This window comes from Microcaecilia unicolor, chromosome 4 (assembly GCF_901765095.1).
Source record: "Microcaecilia unicolor chromosome 4, aMicUni1.1, whole genome shotgun sequence".
Classification (NCBI taxonomy): Eukaryota; Metazoa; Chordata; class Amphibia; order Gymnophiona; family Siphonopidae; genus Microcaecilia; species Microcaecilia unicolor.
The window spans coordinates 218,575,624-218,599,140 of record NC_044034.1 but is presented as its reverse complement, the minus strand read 5'-3'; the positions used below and the strand labels follow the sequence as shown (position 1 = coordinate 218,599,140).

Sequence of the window (23,517 nt, the reverse complement as noted above, 5' to 3'; positions counted from 1 at the left end):
TGGTAAATTTGGTGTAGACTGTATTGTTTACATTTGAAACACATAGATCTTAAACATAACTTCTCTGACCATTGCTTATCACAGAGTTTTACAGCTGGGACAGAAGTCACAGAAGTTTTACAATTAGAGCAGTCAATAATTTTCCCTTGAGTACCGTATTCAGGAGGTATTTCTCTGTTTTGTCTTTAGACACCAGGGAAACAGTTTTGTCCGAGGAGAAGAAGGGTACCGGTCAAGTTGGAGGGGTGACATAGAGACAAGGACATAGAGATAGTAGAATAACTACTATTTGAGGAGGTCTTGATTTTACCAAGTCAACTTTTAGGTGGCCTATTTCAATATAGACCCAAATGCTAGCCCATAAAAAAACAAAAGAATTAGTCTATGAAGCATTTTTACCCGTCAAATTCTCTAAGTTTTGACGGTCATCAGCTGGAACGTCCTCGGCTCACGATCCTCACCTGTCTCAGCAGTCTTGTCGGCTTCGGCTCCTCTTCACCAGAGGGTCAGTGGATTGGTTGGTGAAGGGGTGAGCCGACGCTGTATCTCGAGGTTCTGCTGCCGCTATGTTCTTTGTCCTGCCCACGAGGTCACGCTGGCTGGCTTTCGTTGCAGGTTACCAGTGGGGGGATAATCAGGCTATCATCCTCCTCCCATCTTGGCTGCCATGTCGGTCTCGACTCCTCTCACTCCACCGTCGACAGAGGTTCGGCGGATTGGCGGATAAGGAGGGAGGGAAACCGGAGCCTGGTCGTGTGGTTACTCGTCAGTGGAGGTCCTCGTCTCAGCCTTCCGGGCGGTTGGCGGGTCAGCCTTCAATGCCTGGAATACGACCACCCCCGTGTGGTCAAAGGGTAGGTGAATCTCGGTCGGAGGCCTGGTGATCAGGGTGTAGGACTGCTTATGCCCCTCAGTCACCAACACGAGCGGGTCATCGACGCGGTTCACCTCGCTCATCACCTCCTAGCGAGGGCCAAGGTGCCTCGCAGTCAGTGCAGTTTCGGCTGACCAGCAGTTCCAGCTGCTATTCTCCCGCCGAGTTCGGGCGCTGCCGCTGTCTAGGCATTTCGCCCCTCGGTTCTCTGTAGGGCAGGTAAGTCTCGGCTAAAGATCCGGGGAGCCGGTGTAGTTCTGTTTGTTTCCCAGTTACCAACACGGGCGGGTCTGCAATGTGGCTCTCCTCAGTCCTCAACTCGGGTGCCGCCGTGGTCCAGGCGTCTCGCTCCTCGGTTCTCTGTAGGGCAGGTGAGCATCGGTTAAAGACCTAGGGAGTCGGGCCTGGGCCCCCCAAATTGCCTCTGGGGCCCCCAGTTTGGCTGGAGGGGGTCCTCGACCCCAACCCCCGCCAGCTGAAATGTTTATCTGTCCCGCACTGGTCTCGCACTTGCCTCCTCTCCTGTTTCCAGTCGTGCCCTTATGTATAAAGGGATTAATATTGAGCAAAATATTCCACAGTAGCTTCCCTCCCTTTGGCCTGGTCAACAGGAAAAAGAAAAGTCTCTTTAGGGCTGATGTACCCTTCCTTCCTCTCTCCTAATTTGGCTTGGATCTAAGGCATTCTCCTCTTCTCTTCTGTTACTGTCATTGAAAGGAAAGAAAGTACCCCAGACACTCCACTCCCTCCCATCCTTTTTTGATCAGCATGGGAGGAGGAATCCCCAACAGGTATTCTCCTTTTGTGGGCACAATGACATGCTAAAGAAGATGAGGGTAAACCTGGTAACTCTTTTTTTCAAATAAAAAAAGCAGCAGGTAGGCAAGGAAGGGGAATCCCACATATTCAGGGCCCTTTTTCAACATTTAACAGCCTGGGAGGGAAAAGGGGCATCAGATTAGACAAATCTCTTCTTTTCTATGGACCACAACAGAGGAATGGGAAACATCCTTTTCTGAACAGAAGGGATGGGGATTATGCCTAGCTGACACTCTTCAGTTTGGAAGCATGATGCACTAAAGAGGGAGGAATGCAGCTGGGTGCTGTCACTTTTAAATGACAGCAACAGGAATCTTTACATTAAATTTGTAGAGCTAGAGGGACAGAGGGAAGGGGCTTCTACTGCAGTCATTCCACTGTTCTGAATTCACTTCTTTTCTTAGCCATCTTGGGCCTTATGATGGGCAACCTGCCTAAACGCCCAGGCTTTAGTCAAATTCCCATCTCATGCAACTTACCTAGAAAACCAAAGACCCATAAACAACCATGTCTCACTGGCAATTACATGCCTGACCGTTCTAACACCTATTCACAGAGAGCTATGACTGCATTGGCCGTAGGCGGCTCACCAAACCCAACACCCGGCAAATCACACTGAATAATTCTCTGCGGCCTAAATCTCACAGTCTTCCAAACCTGACCAAACAATCCTCTTACTTAGAACACATAACTCACCCAACTCTTGCACCAGCAATTTATGTCAATGCAAGATCCGTGGTGAACAAGGCCTTATTAATAAGGGATCTTCTAGAATCTTCAGACCTGGGCTTTCTGTTCATATCCGAGACAGAAGTCAATAATTGTCTGACACTTCCCCACTTATGCCCACTAGGATACAACATTGTTCACTCTCCAAGATTAGGTAAAAAAGGGGGCAGACTCGCCCTCATTTGTAAGAGCTTTTTACATGTATCCTTAGTCAGCTGAGGAACATTTCCAGAACTGGAATATATGTTATACAAATTCCATGACGAGTCCAAAGAAGCCAGCCAGATTGCTCTACTCCTCATTTCGTCTGCCAGGAGCCTGGACCAAGGCTGAAGTTCTGATATCAGAGGTCATCTCAACTGCCATGTCCCAATTTCTTCGAATAGTTGTCCTGGGAGACCTAAACATACACCTAGAGAATGAAAAAGACACCAGTGTTCATAACTTTAAATTGTTCTTGAAGATATGCAAACACCATGTTTGCAGAGGGTCCAACTCATGAGCAAGACCCCAACAACCTGATTGACTCATTCAAGTGGAAACCTATACCATGGTCTGATCACTTCCAACTAGACTTCACTACTAATAACCACCTGATGAGCCAGCCCAAGCACCAACCTCCAGGGGGAAAATCAACAAATCCAGATTCGGGACTGAGTTAAATGTCTCTCTTACCCCTTAAATCCCCTCAAGAATCAATAAAATCTCTCTGGGATACTAAAGTTAAATCAGTGTTAGATAAAATTGCCCCAGTGACTACCAGAAAGGTCAAGACAGTTCGAAAATCTCCTTGGTTCTCCGAAGAGCTGAAACAGAACTGACGACACCTTGAAATGCAATGGAGAAAAAACAAAACCACTGATGATAGAGCCAACTGGAAACTCGCCTTTCATCACTGTAAACTAAAAGTAGCTGATTCCAAACAACAATACTACAGCAGCTTAGTAGGTCAGGATAACCTTGGCAATAAAAAAAACTATTCACCCTAGTTGGAAGTCTAACCTTCAATTACTCTGCTGACAAAACACATCAAGCTTGTCTCTCCACTCAAGATCTAGCAGACTATTTCAAGAACAAGATCAATAAAATCACATTATACCTAGCTAACAGTAACTCAACAGAGGAAAACTTTAATTTGAGAAGCTGCTCTGGCCCAGACCCAACTCAAGAAACAAATCAAATAAGGGAAGTTTTTCAACAGCTATCAATTGAAGAAGCAAAATCACTGCTACTGAAATGTTCACAGTCGCACTGCTTCCTGGATCACTGCCCGGAATTCCTGTTCTGAATCACTCCGCCAGATGTGGTTCAATGGCTAACAGATTGACTTAATGAATTTCTTGAATCAGGCTCTCTTACTGTAGACATGGACAAAATCATCCTTACACCACTACTGAAGGGCTCAGGGTTAGATATAACCTCAACAGCAATCTACTGCCCAATGGTGAGCATACCCCTCTTTACGAAAATGCTGGAATCCTACATTAGCAAACAATTTTCCAAATACCTGGAAACATTCTCCACTTTACACCAGTCCCAATTCAGATTCAGAACCACACACTACTGAAATCTTGCTTCTACTTCTAACAATATACGTCAAACAATATCTAAGTAAGGAGAATCAGGTCCTACTACTTCAGTTCGACATTTCGGCGGCATTTGATGCAGTGGATCACACACTTTTACTAGAAAAACTGAATCAGATAGGAATAACTGGTTCAGTCTTCAAATGGTTCAATGAATTTTTCTCAAACTGATGTTACTCTGTAAAACAAAACAAAAACCTTTTCAACTATTGGATACCAAAATGTGGTGTCCCCTAATGATCCCTGCTCTCCCCTATCCTCTTTAACTTCTTTATGTCTTCCCTCAGCTCAATACACCTGGGATTAGGAGAACTATTACTACTATATGCTGACAACATTATGCTCCTTCTACCACTGACATCCCCATACCAAGATCCAATACAATTCATAACAACCAGGATGAACTCTATTCAGACCTGGGCTTTTGAAAACAAACTGAATGCACAAAAGACTAAGGTACTATGATTCTGGAATCAAGGAATTGAGGTCACAACCTCAATAACACTAGCCAATGATAGAACCTTCCCAGTTGAATTAGAAGCTAGAGTGCTCGGGGTCATTCTAGATTCATCCCTGTAATTTTCATCCCATATCAACCAACTATGGAAGAAAGCAATGTTTAAAATGAGACAACTACATTTAATCAGGACATTCTTTGACAAAAAAGACTTTGCCCTCTTGGTCCAAATGCCGATCCTACCACATCTGGGCTACTGTAACGTCCTATTTTTTGGTAAGATCCGATATTAAAAAAAACTGCAGATCATACAAAACACAGCAGCAAGATTAATTTTCAAACTGAACAGATACACTAGTGTTACATCACTTCTTGCTAACCTACACGAGCTACCCATAGCTGAAAGAATTAGATTTAAAGCTGCCTGTCTAATCTTCCAGATTCTACAAGGTGCTACCTCTGAACTGTTAAGATCTCATCTATTTGCATTGTCCATTCCAGCAGACTGAAAGATCTTAGCCCCACTGTTCTATAAGGTAATCCAATGTCAGAAGATCTTTAACTCACTCTTCCCTGTGTCAGGAATTTCTCTTTGGAACTCTGGCCATCAGATTAGAGATTAATTAACTCAGCTTCCGGAAGAGGCTAAAAACCTTCCTCTTTCCAAAAACTGCTACATAACAAACATAAATTAAGTAAAACCCAGATGGAATATAGAAACACCAACTACTGTCACACCCTCTAGTGTAATACAGCATAGTATCTAACCAGCAAGATTGTTTTCACACAATATCCCACCTATAACACTGTAACATAATATCTAACCAACAAGATTGTACTCACATAATGTCCTACCTATAATACTGTTAAATTGTATCTAACCAATCAAACTATAGTCACTCAAATTCCTACTAATATTGTAATAACTGAATCCCACTTATCATGTAAACCGCACGCACAGTATACTGTAACATGGTATGTAACCAACAAGATTGTACTCACACAATGTCCCATCTTTTATATTGTAAATTGTATCTAATCCAACTTGACTGTATTCACACAATGTCCTACCGATAATACTGTAATAATTTCTTTCCACTTATGATGTAAACCACACTGAACCCTAAACGGGATATTAGCGGTATATAAGACCTGAATTGAATTGAATGTGTGAGGTTAGAGGGAGGGGGTGAATGGGATATTCTCTGTGGATAGGGTGAGAATAGTTCTTTTAAATTTAAAGAACCCTGAGGAGGGTGGCTAGACAAATTTAGAACTGCTATCACTGCTTCTAAGTTTGGCAGTTAACAGGGAAAATCAGTGCAAGTTGTCAACCTTCTCTCTCCCCTCCCCATAATCTTCTCTTTTTCTTCTTATTCTCCGTTCTTTTTCTTGTGGTCCTTGGTTCACTTCCCAGAGGCAGTGGGGTTGGTAGCACAATAATAAAATGCTGACACTCCCCCCCCCCCCCCCCCACCTTTGCCCTAGCCCTATTCCCACACCTACCTACCATTTGACTGACTAAATTTACCTGTCTATAGTCAAATTAATGTGGCTTGTTTTAGAACCATCAATTTTCAAAGGCTTTGATCTAAATTCTTTCTTAGCTTATATCTCTTGGAATATTGAGCTCTCACTTTTATACCAGTTAATTCAGCTGCCGCTTGATAGTTGATGTTGTTTTCAGAACAGAGATTGTATGTGATGAATTTTGAACTCAGAGCTTCTAAGATAATGCAGCCACAAATCTACCAATAATAAATACTAATACAGAACTTACATTCCACAAATTACTTTCTCAGTCTGATACGGATTAGAAAAGGTTTGACAAGTGATTTCTAGAAAGCTAAAATTACTAAATACCTCATAAATCATTTACGTTAAAATTAGTTGCTCAGAAATTTCTTAAAAAGAGAAAAGTTTTCAGTTTTTTACAGATCATCATATAATCAGTTTGAGATCTAATTTGAAGCAATAAACCATTCCAAATCAATGCTGCTCAATACATGAAAGACTGTGCTAACACCATTTTTAAAATATCTTATCCCTTTAGCATCTGAAAAATGTAGTATCAAATGTTTTCCTCTTCTTTCTAGAAAAATTTGGAAATAATATTATTTGACTCAAATAAAAAGGAGGTTATTCAAGTGTTAATTTAAAAATCAAACAGCTAAATTTGAACATGCTACAACATTTGACTGGTAACCAATGTACTTTTAGCAATAGTGGTGTAACTCTTTCAAATCTGCTTGCATGGCACAGTAACCTGGCTGTTGTGTATACACAAACTCCTCATTTTATAACAAGTCACCTTGTTTGCACAGTCGGTACGTGTAAATTATAGAATACTCGCACTTCTGCATCTGATTGCTTCAGTTACGTGTGAAAGAGCTAGCAGCGCGCTCAGCAGAATTCTATAACACAGGTGCAAAACTTGTGTAGCGTATAAATGCATGGGGATGTTCACGTGTACAGTGTTTGGGTGGGGCATAGAAAGGTCTACGCACATAGGACTAGATTCAGTAAATCGTGCTGAAAAATTGGCACAGAAAAATGTACATATTGAGCTGCATTCTATAAAGGGCATCCACACTTTATAGAATAGCGCCTAATCTGCGCCTACATTAGGCGTAAATGCTGGCACCTAAATTAGGCGTGGATCAGGCATATTCTAAAGAATGTGTGTAATTCATAGGAATGCCCCCAAAATGCCCCCCCTCAAAGTACACATACTAGGTTTTATGCGTTGATAGTTATAGAACACAATCCATGCGTAGATCCCAATTAAGCGGGTGTGTCTGAATGTTAGCACATAAATGCCAAGCTATACTAGTATCCTATAACATAGTCTCTGCACCCAGATGCCGTTATAAAATTAGCACTTAGTGTGCTGCATCTTGGTGCCTAATTTTGGCGCCCTTTGTAGAATTGATCCTATAATATAGACTCTGGGCTCCTATTTGGAAATATCGTGTTCTCAACTAAGCTTGGATCATTTATGAGAACATAGCAGACAAAAAGTAAGAAGAATGCATTGGGAACATCTAAGATCAGGCTGATCTGAACATCAGAAGTGGTTCATGTAAGTATTACTTTTTAGTAAAGGGAAACACCCACAAGAAGTGAAGGAACAAAAATCCCTACAACTGTAGTAGAACAAACAGACAAAAAGTAGGGCAGAATGGCACTTCCAAAAACCATGAGGAAGGCTTAGGAGAATAGTGGTCAAAGATGTTTATTGGGAATACACTGAAAGAACTCGACACAGCGGCCGTGTTTCGACGCCTAAGAGCCTGTCTCAGATGTTTCAAGATCAAAATAAACTTGGGTTTGGCTAAACAAAAATGTAAACTTCTGTGACATTGAAGAGATCTCTGCAGCAGAAGTAAAACATCCAGTGGTGCCAAATAGTGAAAGAACATCACATGGCTGCTGTGTCAAGTCCTTCTGGTGTATTCCCAATAAACATCATTGACCACTATTGTCCTGAGTCATCCTCAAGGTTTTTGGAAGTGCCATCCTATCCTACTCTTTGGATGTTTGTAGTATTGCTTTTTAGCCAGATAGCCTTAGGTATCTCTACTTCCTGCTTCTGGGATCCGCTGGGTGCTCCAAGTGACCCAGACCGGCTGTTTTCATAGACAGGATTCTAGGCTCCATAGACCATTGACCTAACACAGCATGGCACATGTGCTTATACTGTACATTTGGATTTAATGGCATATATGGACTTGACTTACATTCACACTCATACTGATAGCAGCAACCCTCCTCATCATAGATTTTTTTTGGAGGCAATCCACTGGCACAGATTATATCTATCACAGGTGGACATGTGACATACTCATAAATAATGTTGCCATTATCCATACAGGTTGCATTCAAACATTTGCTGTGATTTTGAGTAATCTGAAATCAAAAAGGAAATGGTCATGTTAGAGAGGCTCACATATTTCAGGTTACAAAGCTAGTGGATATAGTCCTGATTTCCCATTGCAAAACAGACCAGCTGATTTCTACCACAAGCTAAAAACGCTACCACAGCTTAGTAAAAGGCTCCCTTAGTCACACTGGGATCAGTATTCAAAGCAATTTAACTAGGCGGGTTCTTACCCAGTTATACTGCCTGCATAGGGCTATCTAGGGACTTAACCAGACAGTGCTGCTGAATATCCCCTCTAACTGCTTAAGAGGCAGATGCACTAACCCCACGTAAAGAACCCTTCCCTTACCGATTCCATAGCGAATCGGTAGGGAACGGCAATGCATCAAGGAAAGGGAGTGCAAATGAGCTGCTCATTGTAGCTCACTTGCATTCTCTATTCCCTCGGAAGCCAGTCGGCTGATCGAGCATGCGCAGAGCAGCCAAGCGTATGCTGGCTGCTCTGTGCATGCCAAGGACGTCCTTTATGGATGTCTTTCACTATAAAAAAAAAAAGGACGAGCTGTGCCTATGGACGTCCTTTATGGATGTCCTATGGACGTCCTTCGCTCCCCCCGAGGTCGCCGTCGCTCCCCCCTGCATTGAAATGACAGCTTCCCGCAGCCCCGGCCTCCCCACCATCCTCTGCACCCCCGTAGCCCCGCCTCCGCCGACCCCTGAGGTCATCGCCGCCTCCGCTCCCCCTCCCCCCTCTGTCTACCACCAGGCTGGGCCCTCACAGTGCCTCTCACCTCCGTGTGAAGGTGCTGCAGCAAGCAACAGCTGATCGCCTCCCTTCTGACTTCCCTCCGTCAGACAAGGGCAGGCCAGGAGGAAAGGAGGGAAGTCCGAAGGGAAGCAATCAGCTGTTGCCTGCTGCAGCGCCTTCACACGGAGGTGAGAGGCGCTGTGAGGGCCCGGCCCGGCCCGGTGGCAGACAGAGGGGGGCGGGTGGAGGGGGAGTGGCAGCGGCGACGACCTCAAGAGGGGCGGCAGGGGCAGGGCCACGGGGGTGCGGAGGATGGCGGGGAGGCCAGGGTTGCAGGAAGCTGTCATTTCAATGCAGGGGGAGGGGGAGCAGTGGCGGCGACCTCGGGGGGGGGGGGGGGCGGCGGTGTCGGAAGGGAAAAAAGAAAGCCAAGTGCTCGTCAAGGACGTCCATGTTAGGCACTTTAGAAGGACATCCCTGACGAGCACTTGAGACACGCAGCTTGTTCTTTTTTTTTTTTTTACATGGGTGTTAAGTGCTTTTCCACTGGTCTCCATGGGTCCGTTCACAGCAGCCCCAGCCTAACGAGAGGTGCAGACCTCACGTTAGGTTTTCCACGGTAAGGGGAATTGGTAAACGTTAGTGCATCTCATTATAATAGCCTTGCAGCGGAAGTGCTGCTCATTATAATAGCCTTTGGATCGTTTGCATTCTGTTTTCGTTAGCTGCTACCGTGATAGGAAAATGGCCTTTTGTGCATGCCATGGTTTACTACTTGCTCGTTAATGGCTCGTTAAGTTTAGTGCATCTTGGCCTAAGTCAAAACCATCTATACTGTGGGTGGTTGGGGGTGGAGTCATGACAGTTATTCAGCACTTAACTCATAAGGTAATTGGACAAATCGGACCACATGAAACACAGAGCTATCTTTATCTGGTTAAGCGTTGATTATTGGCCCCTAAGCAGATAAGTGCCGCCATCCATCTGCACATACTTGAATATTCAGTGCTGGTGCCCAGATATAGCCCAGCATTGTATATCTAAACATAAAGCTGTTGGTGGCTTAAATATCACTTACTGCAGCCTGAGATATTGGTGCTCATTTTCAAAGCACAGACTTATGTTGAGGGGCATTTTCGATATGACGTTTAAATCTGACTTTGAATGTTTTGCACAAAAAGTCCAAAATCCAAATAGGAAAGAAGGTCATTTTTGAAAATTACTGTTTCGAACTAGGTTTTGTGCTTTGGACATTTTGTTTTTTGGTCCATTTTCGACCCCCCCCCCCCCCCCAAAAAAAAAAAAAAAAAACCAAAAACTAATAAGTGCAAAACATAGAGATTCATGCCATAGGGATATAGAAGGAGCCAGCATTTTTTGTAGACTGGTTCCCCAGACATCCCAGGAGAGCAGTGGGGCACCCTAGAGGGCACTTCTGTGCACTTCATGAAAATGCTCCCAGGTGCACATCTCACCTTTGCTCCCTTATCTTGTCCCTTAAGTCCTCCAAACCTGACCTAAAACACACTGTCTCCCACTGTATACCACTACAATAGCCCTAATGGGTGAAGGGGGCCTCCTATATGCGGGTACAGTAGGGTTTTGGTGACTTTGTGAGGGATCACAGTTTCCACCACAAGTATGACAGGAAGAGGGAGATAGGTACCTGGGTCCCCCACTCCATTGTGCACTGCACCCACTACTACACTATTCCAGGGAGCTGCATGCTGCTCTAATAGACCTGATTTTAACATCTGAGGCTGTCAGAGTCTGGTAAGTCATATTTTTATTCACATTTCTGAGGGGTGGGAAGGGGTCAGTGACCACTGGGGGGCTAATGGGGGGTGGGTCACCCCTGATTCCCTCCAGTGGTCATCTGGTCATTTAAGGACACCTTTTTGTGCCTTACTAATTCTGAAAACAGGTCTAGACCAAAACGTCTTAGTTTTAGTCCTGGCCATTTTTGTTTTATTCCATTATGGCTATAAAACGTCCAAGTGTTAGGCACGCCCTAATCTCACCTTCGAAATGCCCCCGACATTCCCCTTGTAATTTGGAAACACTGCAGACGAACTGTATAGATAAAAGTCTGAAAAACAGGTTTCAAAAATACTGAATTGGATGCTTTGAAAAGAAAAATGTCCAAATGGTGATTTACGGCACTTTTTGAATGTTTTTCTCTTTCGAAAATGAGCCCCATAGTAACCTATATAACTTTGTAAGTTTATGTGCTTTGAAAATGAGCCTTTAAGTGACTTGCCAAAGATCACAAGGAGAAGCAATGGAATTTAAACTGGGCTATCCTGGTTCTCAGCCTGGTGATCTACCCTTAGGCTACTCCTCTTGATTAGACGTGTATGTGTTAAGCTTCAGTGGCTTTTCAGAAGAAAGCCCATCTAATTTGGATGTTCATCATTATCGCAAATTCTGGTCATTACAAGCAAAATCGATTTAACATGCATTCTGTAAGTGTACTCCTGGGCAATTCTATAAGAGCCCATTTAAGCACATAAAACACGATTGGGCTCATTTTCGAAAGAGAAGGGCGTCCATCTTTCAACATATATCGGAAGATGGACATCCTTCTCGCAGGGACATCCAAATTGGTATAATCGAAGCTCGATTTAGGATAGCTTCATCTGCAGTCCGTCACAAGGACGTCCAAAGTTCAAGGGGGCGTGTCGGAGGCGTAGCAAAGGCGGGACTTGGGTGTGCCTAACACTTGGACGTCTTTGACCCATAATCAAAAAAAACAAGGACGTCCCTGACGAACACTTGGACGTTTTCACCCGGACCTGTTTTTCTTACGACTAAGGCACAAAAAGGTGCTCAAAATGACCAGATGACCACCAGAGAGAATCGGGGATGACCTCCCCTTACTCCCCCAGTGGTCACTAACCCCCTCCCACCTTCAAAAAACATCTTTAAAAATAATGTCGTGCCACCCTCTATACCAGCCTTAGATGTCATACTCAGGTCCATGACAGCAGCATGCAGGTCCATGGAGCAGTTTTACTGAGTACTGCCATACCCCCCCCCCGAAACCTGTTACATTTGTGGAGGAAACAGCGAGCCCTCCAAAACCCACCAGAAACCCACTGTACCCACATCTAGGTGCCCCCTTCACCTGTAAGGGCTATGGTAGTGGTGTACAATTGGGGGCAGTGGGTTTTGGGGCTCAGCACACAAGGTAAGGGAGCTATGTACCTGAGAGCAATTTCTGAAGTTCACTGCAGTGCCTCCTAGGATGCCCGGTTGGTGTCCTGGCATGTCAGGGGGACCAGTGCACTACAAATGCTGGCTCCTCCCATGACCAAATGGCTTCCATTTGGTCGATTTTGGCATGGACGTCTTTGGTTTCGAATATTGCCGAAAGTCAGAAACGTCCATGTCTAGGGACATCCCAATTTAAAGATTTGGATATCCCTGTTGGTATTTTCAAAACGAGAGATGGACGTCCATCTTGTTTTGAAAATACGGGTTTCGTCGCCCCTGGATTTCGCCATTTTGCAAGGACGTCCAAATCGCAACCTGGACGTTCCTTTTGAAAATTCCCCTCCACATGTTCTCAAGTCCCTTATAAAATTACCCCCAATACAGGTAATCAAAAAAATGACTAGCAGTTAGGTACCGAGGTCTACAAATGGTTTGAGTTTTCAGGATATCCCTCATTGAGATGTATGAGGTAGACTTAAATTTGGATACAAGAAAGGTAGTATGTAGATATATTTAGGTCATAAATATTTATGAGGGATATTTTGAAGACCCAACCCATCTGATGCTCTCCAGCAGCATCAGTGAATAGGGGTCTAAATTCAAAAGAGCTAGGTGCCTAAATTCCTAACTAGGTACCTGTATTTGTTTGCCAACAGGAAACAACTTCCCATCCGTAATAAAATAGTTATTATGGATGAGAAGTGATATAATGGGCGTCTCGGCATTTACCGCCAGCTGATTTCTACCGTGAGCTAAAAATGCTACGGTAGCTTAGTAAAAGACCCCCCTAAGTGTTCGGTTATAAAATTTTCCTCTATATGTATCTCTATCAATTTGAGTAATACTTAGTGTGCTATCAGATATTAAACATCACTTATGACTGAATTACTGGAGAGGTTGGCTCCTGTTGCTTCTCAGTGCTTGTTGTAGTTGTTGATATGCATGGTCCCAGGTATCTCTCAGCTTCACATTTTTCACTGCAAATCGCATAAACGACACAGCCAGCACTATCTGTCACATTGTACATGACATCCCCTGTAAGAAATTAAGCAATATATTATAATTCGGAAACTGGTGCATGCAACACAATTTGAGAAAGCAATGTCAGGGCATTGCTCAGGAGGGCAGAAAAGTAGAAATGTATTTTCAATTTTGCAATGGCAATACATCCATACTTGAGAAAATCTTTAGAAGTAGGCATTTACAGATCTTTAAATAAATAAAAGGAAACTAATAATTTTTTTCCCAAGTGAAGGAGAGGCAGCTAAAAATTTATATTGGTGAGAACTGAATATATTTGTTGCTTTGAAATTCAGATGGGTCTCCTGCAAATAATCACATCAGGGGATCAATGAAAGATATAGGTCCATAGTTTTTGATGTTTGAACGGATTATTTAGACCTTTGACATTCAATGAGATAACATTTAGCATCTTATTGGACATGCTGATTAAAGAGAATTGGATTGCTTAAAAAACAAAGGGATATGTGAAAAATGTGGAAGACATTCATAATAATAGAAGTACTCATGTGAAAAAGTAGGAATAAATAAAAAACAGAGAGCAACATTGTAAGTGACTCACTAGGTGGAAAAATAGTTGTTGTAACACAGAGCCTCATTGGAGAGAAATTCCTATACATAAAGGGGAAGAGGGTGTTGAACATATTATAAGAATGCAAGTGCCTTAACAAATAGTCATCCAACAAAAATGAACCTCAGAATACCACATCAGCAGTAATCAAATGATCAATAATTATTTCATAATTAAGGACAGAGCTGAGAGGAGAAATAGCTCTGCAGTGGGCGGAGAAGAGACCAGTAAACATCTTGGCAGGAAGACTTGAGGTGGCTGATAAGTTACCTGAGTTAGAGTCCATAAAGTCAAGTTCTTGTTGTTTCAGGTACATTTGCATAGCTTCCGGGTCCTCAAAGGATGTTGTAATATTATTTATTGTTATTTTCATAGTCACTGGTAAAAAAGTCCATATTTAACACCAGGTTTCCTAAGTGCTGGCCTCATGGACAGGAAGTGTTTGCATCTTTGAATAGTACGCTTATGGAGGTGGTCTGCCTTCAGATTTCAATGGAGATAAGGTTTTTACTGCTTATAGTATCTGTATTGCATGCTGGTACCTCAAGGCTTTGGCCATTATCGGGTGCAGATATTTAGAATTAGGAAGAATGAAGGACAGCATGCAGTATGTACGTTCTGGCTCTAAAGATGGTGTAAACTGGATACGTAGAAACTGAGGAAGTCATGTAGAAAGGAAGGATATCATGTCGGAACCCTCTGTTTTTCAGGTAATCCAAGGATTCTAAAGTTGCTCCAATGAGAATGGTTATTTAAATCCGGTGGAGCCGGTGGGGGGAAGAGGGGTTGGTGGTTGGGAGGCGAAGATAGTGGTGGGCAGACTTATACGGTCTGTGCCATATCCGGTGGTGGGAGGCGGGACTGGAGGTTGGGAGGCGGGGAATAGTGCTGGGCAGACTTATACGGTCTGTGCCCTGAAAAAGACAGTTACAAATCAAGGTAAGGTATACACATGAGTTCATCTTGTTGGGCAGACTGGATGGACCGTGCAGGTCTTTCTGTGCCGTCATCTACTATGATTTTCTGTTCCAGTAATTGGGTGACGTGGAACAGTTTTTCAGTAAAGCTTGCAGTTGCACGTCATGAGAACTGAATCTATTTTCATATGCTCTGTTCTTGAGAATGAAGAGGACATTTCCTGTTTTAAACTTGTTATATCCTCTTTGATTTTGGTGAGAGAGTCTGAGTTGTCTTTAAGAATACCTTTCACATGAAGGATCTCTTGCAATATATTATGTAGAGATATCTCCTTGGGTTTGTTGCTGTCCAATTTTCTCGGTGAAGGAGGTTCGATATTGGCACGTTTCACTCCCTGTCTTAGTTGGGATGGGAAATCTTGCTTCTGATATTTTGCAGAAGCTATTAGGAAAGTATGAGGTTCTTCTAGGGAAGTACAAATATAGGTTATATGTCCGGGCTCGAACTATAAGCAGTCATTTTAGTGCACGCTCGCAAGCAACCCCCCTCCCCCCAGGTGAAGTTTTCTGGACGATAAGCAGTTGCTCCTCTGGTTCTCACTCCATGGGTGACCCCTGTCGGCATGTACTAGCTGTATCTATTTGCAGTGCTGCTAGTAGAGGGCTGTGTCCAGCTGCTCGCATGCCTAGGAATCTCCGGTGACTGCTGCTTGTGGTTCTGAGACTTAGAAGAATCATCTGGCTCAAAGAAATGCTCCTCATACTTCTTCCAGCATGTGGAAAGTCAGATCAGCTCCTCATATGTTTTGCATTAGTGGCACTTGATGTTGCCCATTGGCTTTCCTCCTTTGACTGATAGGATCACTTTTGTTTTTAATTTATGAGTCATCTCAAAGTTGGCTGATGACTCTGCTGAATAGTTTTCAGAGGCAGATAACTGAAGTAAGCTAATTTCAGCAGCTTTCTGGCCTATTTGCTCACTCTCAGGTTGCAAGTCACACACTTCCCTGGATGCAGCATGCCCTTTGCTGGATGGCTTGGGTCTACTACAGCATGGTAGCAATCCTCTTGTCTCAGGTGCGGTCTTTACACCCACCCATGAACACAGACTCTCTGGCCTCTTGATTGGGCAGGCTGTCCCACATGTGCTTCACATAATCAGTTGGAGTACGAACTCTTCTATGGTGGTGCACACATCCCTGCGCACGCCCTACAACACCAGCCTGCCTATGGGAAATGCCACCATTTTTGATTGCGCTCCCAAGTTTTAATTAATTATAAGCAGAAGTTATACAGTTCAAAATGGCACAAAAATGCTGCGGTTTTGCTTGACGTGGCACTCTCTGTCCAAAATGAAGCACAAGCACTCTGGCTGCCTGCTCACCTGCCTACTGCCAGAAAACAGCACAGTCCAGGTATGCGACTATAATTTTCTGCTTTTAAAGAGTTGCAGTTAGCTTAGCGGGGTTTAAAAAAGGTTTGGATAGCTTCCTTAAAGAAAAGTCCATAAACCATTATTAAAATGACTTGGGGAAAATCCACTGCTTATTTCTAGGATAAGCAGCATAAATTATATTGTACTGTTTTGGGATTTTGACAGGTACTTGTGACCTGGATTGGCCACTGTTGGAAACAGGATGCTGGGCTTGATGTACCCTTCGATCTGTCCCAGTATGGCAATACTTATGTACTTATGTACTATTAGTTCCAAAATTTGCCTCTCTGCCAAATTAACAGTTTCTATCCCCTAAAAAGCATATTGTGGTTTAAAAGCTTTATTTAATGCCACACGTTGGGCACAAATGATGTATGCCCTGTGTAAACCTGGAAGATGTAATGGCTCAATCTGACAAATTGAAGAATAGCGAATCTCCTGGACCAGATGGTGTTCATCTAAGAGTACTTATAGAATTGAAAAATGAACTTGCGGAACTATTGTTAGTAATTTATCTTTAAACTCAAGCATGATACCGGAAGATTGGAGGGTGGCGAATGTAACACAATTTTTAAAAAAAGGTTCCAGAGGAGATCCAGGAAATTATAGATCTATGAGCCTGACGCCGGTTCCCGGGCAAAATGGTAGAGACTATTATAAAGAACAAAACTACAGAGCATATTCAAAAGCATGGATTAATAAAACAAAGCCAACATGGATTTAGTGAAGGGAAATCTTGCCTCACCAATCTATTATATTTCTTTGAAGGGGTGAACAAACATATGGATAAAGGTGAGCCAGTCGATATTGTGTATCTGAATTTTCAAAAGGCATTTGACAAAGTAGCTCAGGAAATTGGAAAGTCATGGGACAGGAGGTAGTGTCCTATTGTGGATTAAAAACTGGTTAAAAGATAGAAAACAGAGAGTAGGGTTAAATTCTCAATGGAGAAGGGTAGATAGTAGGGTCTCGCAGGGGTCTGTGCTGTGACCACTGCTTTTTAATATATTTATAAATGATCTAGAGATGGGAATAACTAGTGAGGCAATTAAATTTTGCTGACAACACTGTTATTTAAAATTGTTAAATTGCAAGAGGATTGTGAAAAATTACAAGAGGACCTTACGAGACTGGGCATCTAAATGACAGATGACATTTAATGTGAGCAAGTGCGAAGTGATGCATGTGGGAAAGAGGAACCCGAACTATAGTTATATAATGCAAGGTTCCACGTTAGGAGTCACTGACCAGGAAAGGGATCTAGGCGTCATTGTTAATGATACGTTGAAACCCTGTGCTCAGTGTGCGGCAGCGGCTAAGAAAGCAAATAGAATGTTAGGTATTATTAGGAAAGCAATGGAGAACAAAAATAAGGACATTATAATGCCCTTGTATCGCACCATGGTGTGACTGCACCTTGAATATTGTGTTCAATTCTGGTCGCCGCATCTCAAAAAACATATAGTGGAATTAGAAAAGGTACAGAGAAGGGCAACAAAAATGATAAAGGGGATGGGTCGACGTCCCTAAGAGGAAAGGTTAAATTGGCTAGGGCTCTTCAGCTTGGAGAAAAAACGGCTGATGGGAGATATGATAGAGGTCTATAAAATAATCAGTGGAGTGGAACGGGTAGACGTAAATAACTTGATTTCTCTTTCCAAAAATACTAGGACTAGGGGGCACACAATGAAGCAACAAACTAGTAAATTTAAAACGAATCAGAAAAACATTTTCTTCACTCAACGTGTAATTAAAATCCAGAGAATGTAGTAAAAGCAGTTAGCTTAGTGAGGTTTAAAAAAAGGTTTGGATGACTGCGTAAAGGAAAAGTCCATAGACCATGATTCAAATGGACTTGGGAAAAATCCACTGGTTATTTCTAGGATAAGCAGCAGAAAATGTATTAAACTTTTGGGGGGATCTTGCCTGGTACTTGTGACCTGGATTGGCCACTGAAACAGGATGCTGGGCTTGATGGACCTTTGGTCAGACCCAGTATGGCAATACTTATGTACTTTTATCCACTCTGGAGAATGAGAGGTGGTCGGATACACAATATTTTGTTTTAGAGCATGGGCCGGGGCTGGAGAAGACCTCCCCTCCCCCGGAGGATGAATAAGGATTTGCTCCTCACATTCACAGTCGCTCAATTATCAAAATAATGCAGACCACACGGTTGATGTGCTCTGAACCACAATAATATTTTACTTGGAAAAATAAGCAGATTTCAAACAATCAGGGACATTAATGTTAGGGGCAGTTTAAATACAATGGACCCCGTCACCCTTCCTCATTAATCCTTTTTTCTTAATTTTCCCTGGTGGTCCAGTGGACCATGGCTCCCCAATTTTTAAAACATTTTCCCTGGCAGTCCAGTGAACCAGACCACTTCTCCCTTGCATGCATGCACACACCCACCTAGATCCTTTTCCTGGGTGGTGACTCCTAATATGGAACCTTGTGTCATGTAGCTATAATTTGTTTATAACATTCTTTTACAGGAAAAAACATGAAATGTAAATACTGTAGGCGATGAAATTAAATTTGCAAACACCATTTTGTAAAAAATTAAACATCAATTGAAATTTTGAGAAAGAAATGGTCATTTTCCCTAAACTGTGATTTGTGTTACAAATCTCAAGACACTTCCTACTGATGAAAAAAAAAATCAAAGCCAAAAACAACAAGAAACAAAACAAAAACACTTTTAAATAATATAAAAAAATGAACATAAGTACATAAGTAATGCCATACTGGGAAAAGACCAAGGGTCCATCAAGCCCAGCATCCTGTCCACGACAGCGGCCAATCCAGGCCAAGGGCACCTGGCAAGCTTCCCAACGTACAAACATTCTATACATGTTATTCCCGGAATTGTGGATTTTTCCCAAGTCCATTTGGTAGCGGTTTATGGACTTGTCCTGTAGGAAACCGTCCAACCCCTTTTTAAACTCTGCTAAGCTATCCGCCTTCACAACTTTCTCCGGCAACGAATTCCAGAGTTTAATTATACGTTGGGTGAAGAAAACTTTTCTCCAATTTGTTTTAAATTTACTACACTGTAGTTTCATTGCATGCCCCCTAGTCCTAGTATTTTTGGAAAGCGTGAACAGACGCTTCACATCCACCTGTTCCACTCCACTCATTATTTTATATCATGTCTCCCCTCAGCCGTCTCTTCGCCAAGCTGAATAGCCCTAACCTCCTTAATCTTTCTTCATAGGGAAGTCGTCCAATCCCCGCTATCATTTTAGTCGCCCTTCGCTGCACCTTTTCCAATTCTACTATATCTTTCTTGAGATGCGGCGACCAGAATTGAACACAATACTTTATTTCAGAAGCCTTCCATACAAATTATAAACCTAAACAGTGATACTAACATATAGATTGCATATATTCTTAACAATATCACAGTCAGTATTGACAAATGCTCTAAGCAAGCATGTAAAGTACACACTCTTTGGGATCTGTGGTCTCCCAAAGTGACCAAGGGATCAATAGAGCTTGCCTGTCTGATGTTTAACACCACTGCTAAAAATTAAACTTGTTATTTCATGCTCCTCCATAATTACCTCCTCATCAATATTTTCATTTGGGAAATTGGGTACTTGCACATGGAAGTGATGACAAAGATAACTATAAGTAACAAAATTGCCACTTAGATATGTTTCCCAATGCTTATACCAACTTGATAGCAAATAGATGCAGTTATTATATCAGGATTCTATATAGCGTGCCTAGAGATCCGTGTTAAAATCCAATCAATAACAACATATTTATTTATTTTTGTTACATTTGTACCCTGTGCTTTCCCACTCATGGCAGGCTCAATGGGGCTTACATGGGGCAATGGAGGGTTAAGTGACTTGCCCAGAGTCACAAGGAGCTGCCTGTGCCTGAAATGGGAATCAAACTCAGTTCCTCAGGACCAAAGTCCACCACCCTAACCACTAGGCCACTCCTCCACTCCATACATAACTTAATTGGCTTAACAAGATAATAAGCATTGATAACAGCTCTTAACAAGCTCTAATTGGCAACAATTAGAATTTATTTGCACAACTAGCTAAGTGCAATCTGTAATATAGTGTACCTAAATAACATACGCAGGCAAAAAGGGGCACAGTTATGGATGAGGAAATGGACATTTCATGAGCATTCTGAAATTTACACACATAGTTATAGAATATGGCCCAGTGCGCCTAAATACACACACCAGGATTTACACCACATTTTCATTGGTGTAAATGGAGGCATGTAGTTTTAGGCGCTGAGATATCAAATAAGCATATCACTTATGCTGCGCCTAAATCTAGATGATGATTATAAAATTCATTCCACATATTTGAAAAAAGGTGCAGGAAATAGAACGAGCCCTCTTCAAATATCTGCAGAATTATTAATACCCACTTCAACCACCATAGTAATATTATATAACATAAAAGACTGCATAACAATATCCTTCAAAAAATATTTCAAAACATATGCCAAAAAGCTAATTACAAACTGATCAAATATATATAATCTACTCTTAAAGACTTACCAGGAGAGAAAAATATACCATCAAATTGACAAAAGCAGGGTTCCAGTGTAACAGTTGGTGTAATCGTTGTGGAGGTAACGGTGGTTTTGCAGTGAGCTGAGTCATCACAGCACAAAAGCCTGATCTCATAGTCGTAACACAATTTATTCCTTCCAGGTTGGTCCTCGTTCTTGCACACCAGCCCAAAGTATATGTCGCACTGAACAACTTGGCCAATCTTCTCAATGCTTACTTCAGGGAAGTTCTTGGCTCGGCACTGAATATGTTCTGGATTCCGGCAGATAGGCTTGCCTGCTGCTATCAGGCTGTTATAGGTTTCATAGTCTCCCCCTGAAACTCCTGGAGAGGGGGAATCGACATCAAACCAGGCAGTCCACTCACACTGTACATCGCAGACTGTACTGGCACTGAAGGTGGTTTGTTTGATGCTAGTTGGGATTGTTGTGCCACAAGGTACGTCGCTGCAGCATAAGATTTGAATCTCGTAATTCAAGCAGATCGGCGGAAACTGATCCCTGTTACGACATATTAGTCCATGCTGTTTATTGCACACTACCTTTTGGTTCAACTGGTTTAGTGGCTTGTCAGGAAAGCTGACTGATCTGCATTTAATGTCTCTGGGGGCTCTGCAAAGTGCATATCCTTTTGCCTTTATGTTTTCCAAGGATTCAAATTCTCCAGAGCCAGGCTGTAGCTGTGGATAGCTGACGTCATACCATTTTGTCCACTCGCAGAGTTCGTGAACACAGGGCGTGGATGTGACGGCTGGTGTGGTGATTGTGGTAGAGGGAGTGGTGGTTTTGCAGTGAGCTGAGTCATCACAGCACAAAAGCCTGATCTCATAGTCGTAACACAACTTATTCCATCCGGGCTGGTCCTCGTTCTTGCACACCAGCCCAAAGGATATATCGCACTGAACAACTTGGCCAATTTTTTCAATGCTTACATCAGGGAAGTTCTTGGCTCGGCACTGGATATGTTCTGGATTCCGGCAGATAGGCTTGCCTGCTGCTATCAGGCTGTTATAGGTTTCATAGTCTCCCCCTGGAACTCCTGGAGAGGGGGAATCAACATCAAACCAGGTAGTCCACTCACACTGTACATCACAGACTGTACTGGCACTGAAGGTGGTTTGTTTGATGCTAGTTGGGATTGTTGTGCCACAAGGTACGTCGCTGCAGCATAAGATTTGAATCTCGTAATTCAAGCAGATGGGTGGAAACTGATCCCTGTTACGACATATTAGTCCATGCTGTTTATTGCACACGACCTTTGGTTCAACTGTTGTAGTGGCTTCTCAGGAAAGCTGACTGATCTACATTTAATGTCTCTGGGAGCTTTGCAAAGTGCATATCCTTTAGCCTTTATGTTTTCCAAGGTTTCAAATTCTCCAGAGCCAGGCTGTAGCTGTGGATAGCTGACGTCATACCATTTTGTCCACTCGCAGAGTTCGTGAACACAGGGCGTGGATGTGACAGCTGGTGTGGTGATCCTGGTAGAGGGAGTAGTGGTTTTGCAGTGAGCTGAGTCATCACAGCACAAAAGCCTGATCTCATAGTCGTAACACAACTTATTCCATCCGGGCTGGTCCTCGTTCTTGCACACCAGCCCAAAGGATATATCGCACTGAACAACTTGGCCAATTTTCTCAATGCTTACATCAGGGAAGTTCTTGGCTCGGCACTGTATATGTTCTGGATTCCGGCAGATAGGCTTGCCTGCTGCTGTCAGGCTATTGTAGGTTTCATAGTCTCCCCCTGGAACTCCTGGAGAAGGGGAATCAACATCAAACCAGGTAGTCCACTCACACTGTACATCACAGACTGTACTGGCACTGAAGGTGGTTTGTTTGATGCTAGTTGGGATTGTTGTGCCACAAGGTACGTCGCTGCAGCATAAGATTTGAATCTCGTAATTCAAGCAGATGGGCGGAAACTGATCCCTGTTACGACATATTAGTCCATGATGTTTATTGCACACTACCTTTTGGTTCAACTGGTTTAGTGGCTTCTCAGGAAAGCTGACTGATCTGCATTTAATGTCTCTGGGAGCTTTGCAAAGTGCATATCCTTTAGCCTTTATGTTTTCCAAGGTTTCAAATTCTCCAGAGCCAGGCTGTAGCTGTGGATAGCTGACGTCATACCATTTTGTCCACTTGCAGAGTTCTTGAACACAGGGCTTGGATGTGACGGCTGGTGTGGTGATCGTGGAAGAGGGGGTGGTGGTTTTGCAGTGAGCTGAGTTTTCACAGCACAAAAGCCTGATCTCATAGTCGTAACACAATTTATTCCTTCCGGGCTGGTCCTCATTCTTGCACACCAGACCAAAGGATATATCGCACTGAACAACTTGGCCAATTTTCTCAATGCTTACGTCAGGGAAGTTCTTGGCTCGGCACTGGATATGTTCTGGATTCCGGCAGATAGGCTTGCCTGCTGCTGTCAGGCTGTTATAGGTTTCATAGTCTCCCCCTGAAACTCCTGGAGAGGGGGAATCAACATCAAACCAGGCAGTCCACTCACACTGTACATCACAGACTGTACTGGCACTGAAGGTGGTTTGTTTGATGCTAGTTGGGATTGTTGTGCCACAAGGTACGTCGCTGCAGCATAAGATTTGAATCTCGTAATTCAAGCAGATGGGCGGAAACTGATCCCTGTTACGACAAATTAGTCCATGCTGTTTATTGCACACTACCTTTTGGTTCAACTGGTTTAGT

The 23,517-nt window shown here is 43.0% G+C and overlaps 2 protein-coding genes across 2 annotated transcripts in view; both read right to left on the bottom strand.

The window, feature by feature from the left end:
• The window catches only part of LOC115469674 (mucin-5B-like), a 79,209-nt gene extending 57,170 nt beyond the window's left edge, over positions 1-22,039 (bottom strand). Inside the window, exons 1-4 of the mRNA XM_030202461.1 lie at positions 22,035-22,039; positions 20,799-21,973; positions 13,202-13,347; positions 8,206-8,374 (exon numbers count right to left, since the gene is read on the bottom strand). Of these exons, the coding sequence (XP_030058321.1) occupies positions 8,206-8,374; positions 13,202-13,347; positions 20,799-21,973; positions 22,035-22,039 (1,495 nt within the window). The remainder of the gene's footprint in view (positions 1-8,205; positions 8,375-13,201; positions 13,348-20,798; positions 21,974-22,034) is intronic.
• Position 22,040: 1 nt separating this feature from the next.
• The window catches only part of LOC115469673 (mucin-5AC-like), a 158,962-nt gene continuing 157,485 nt past the window's right edge, over positions 22,041-23,517 (bottom strand). The window contains 1 exon segment of the mRNA XM_030202460.1: positions 22,041-23,420. Within this exon segment, the coding sequence (XP_030058320.1) occupies positions 22,041-23,420 (1,380 nt within the window).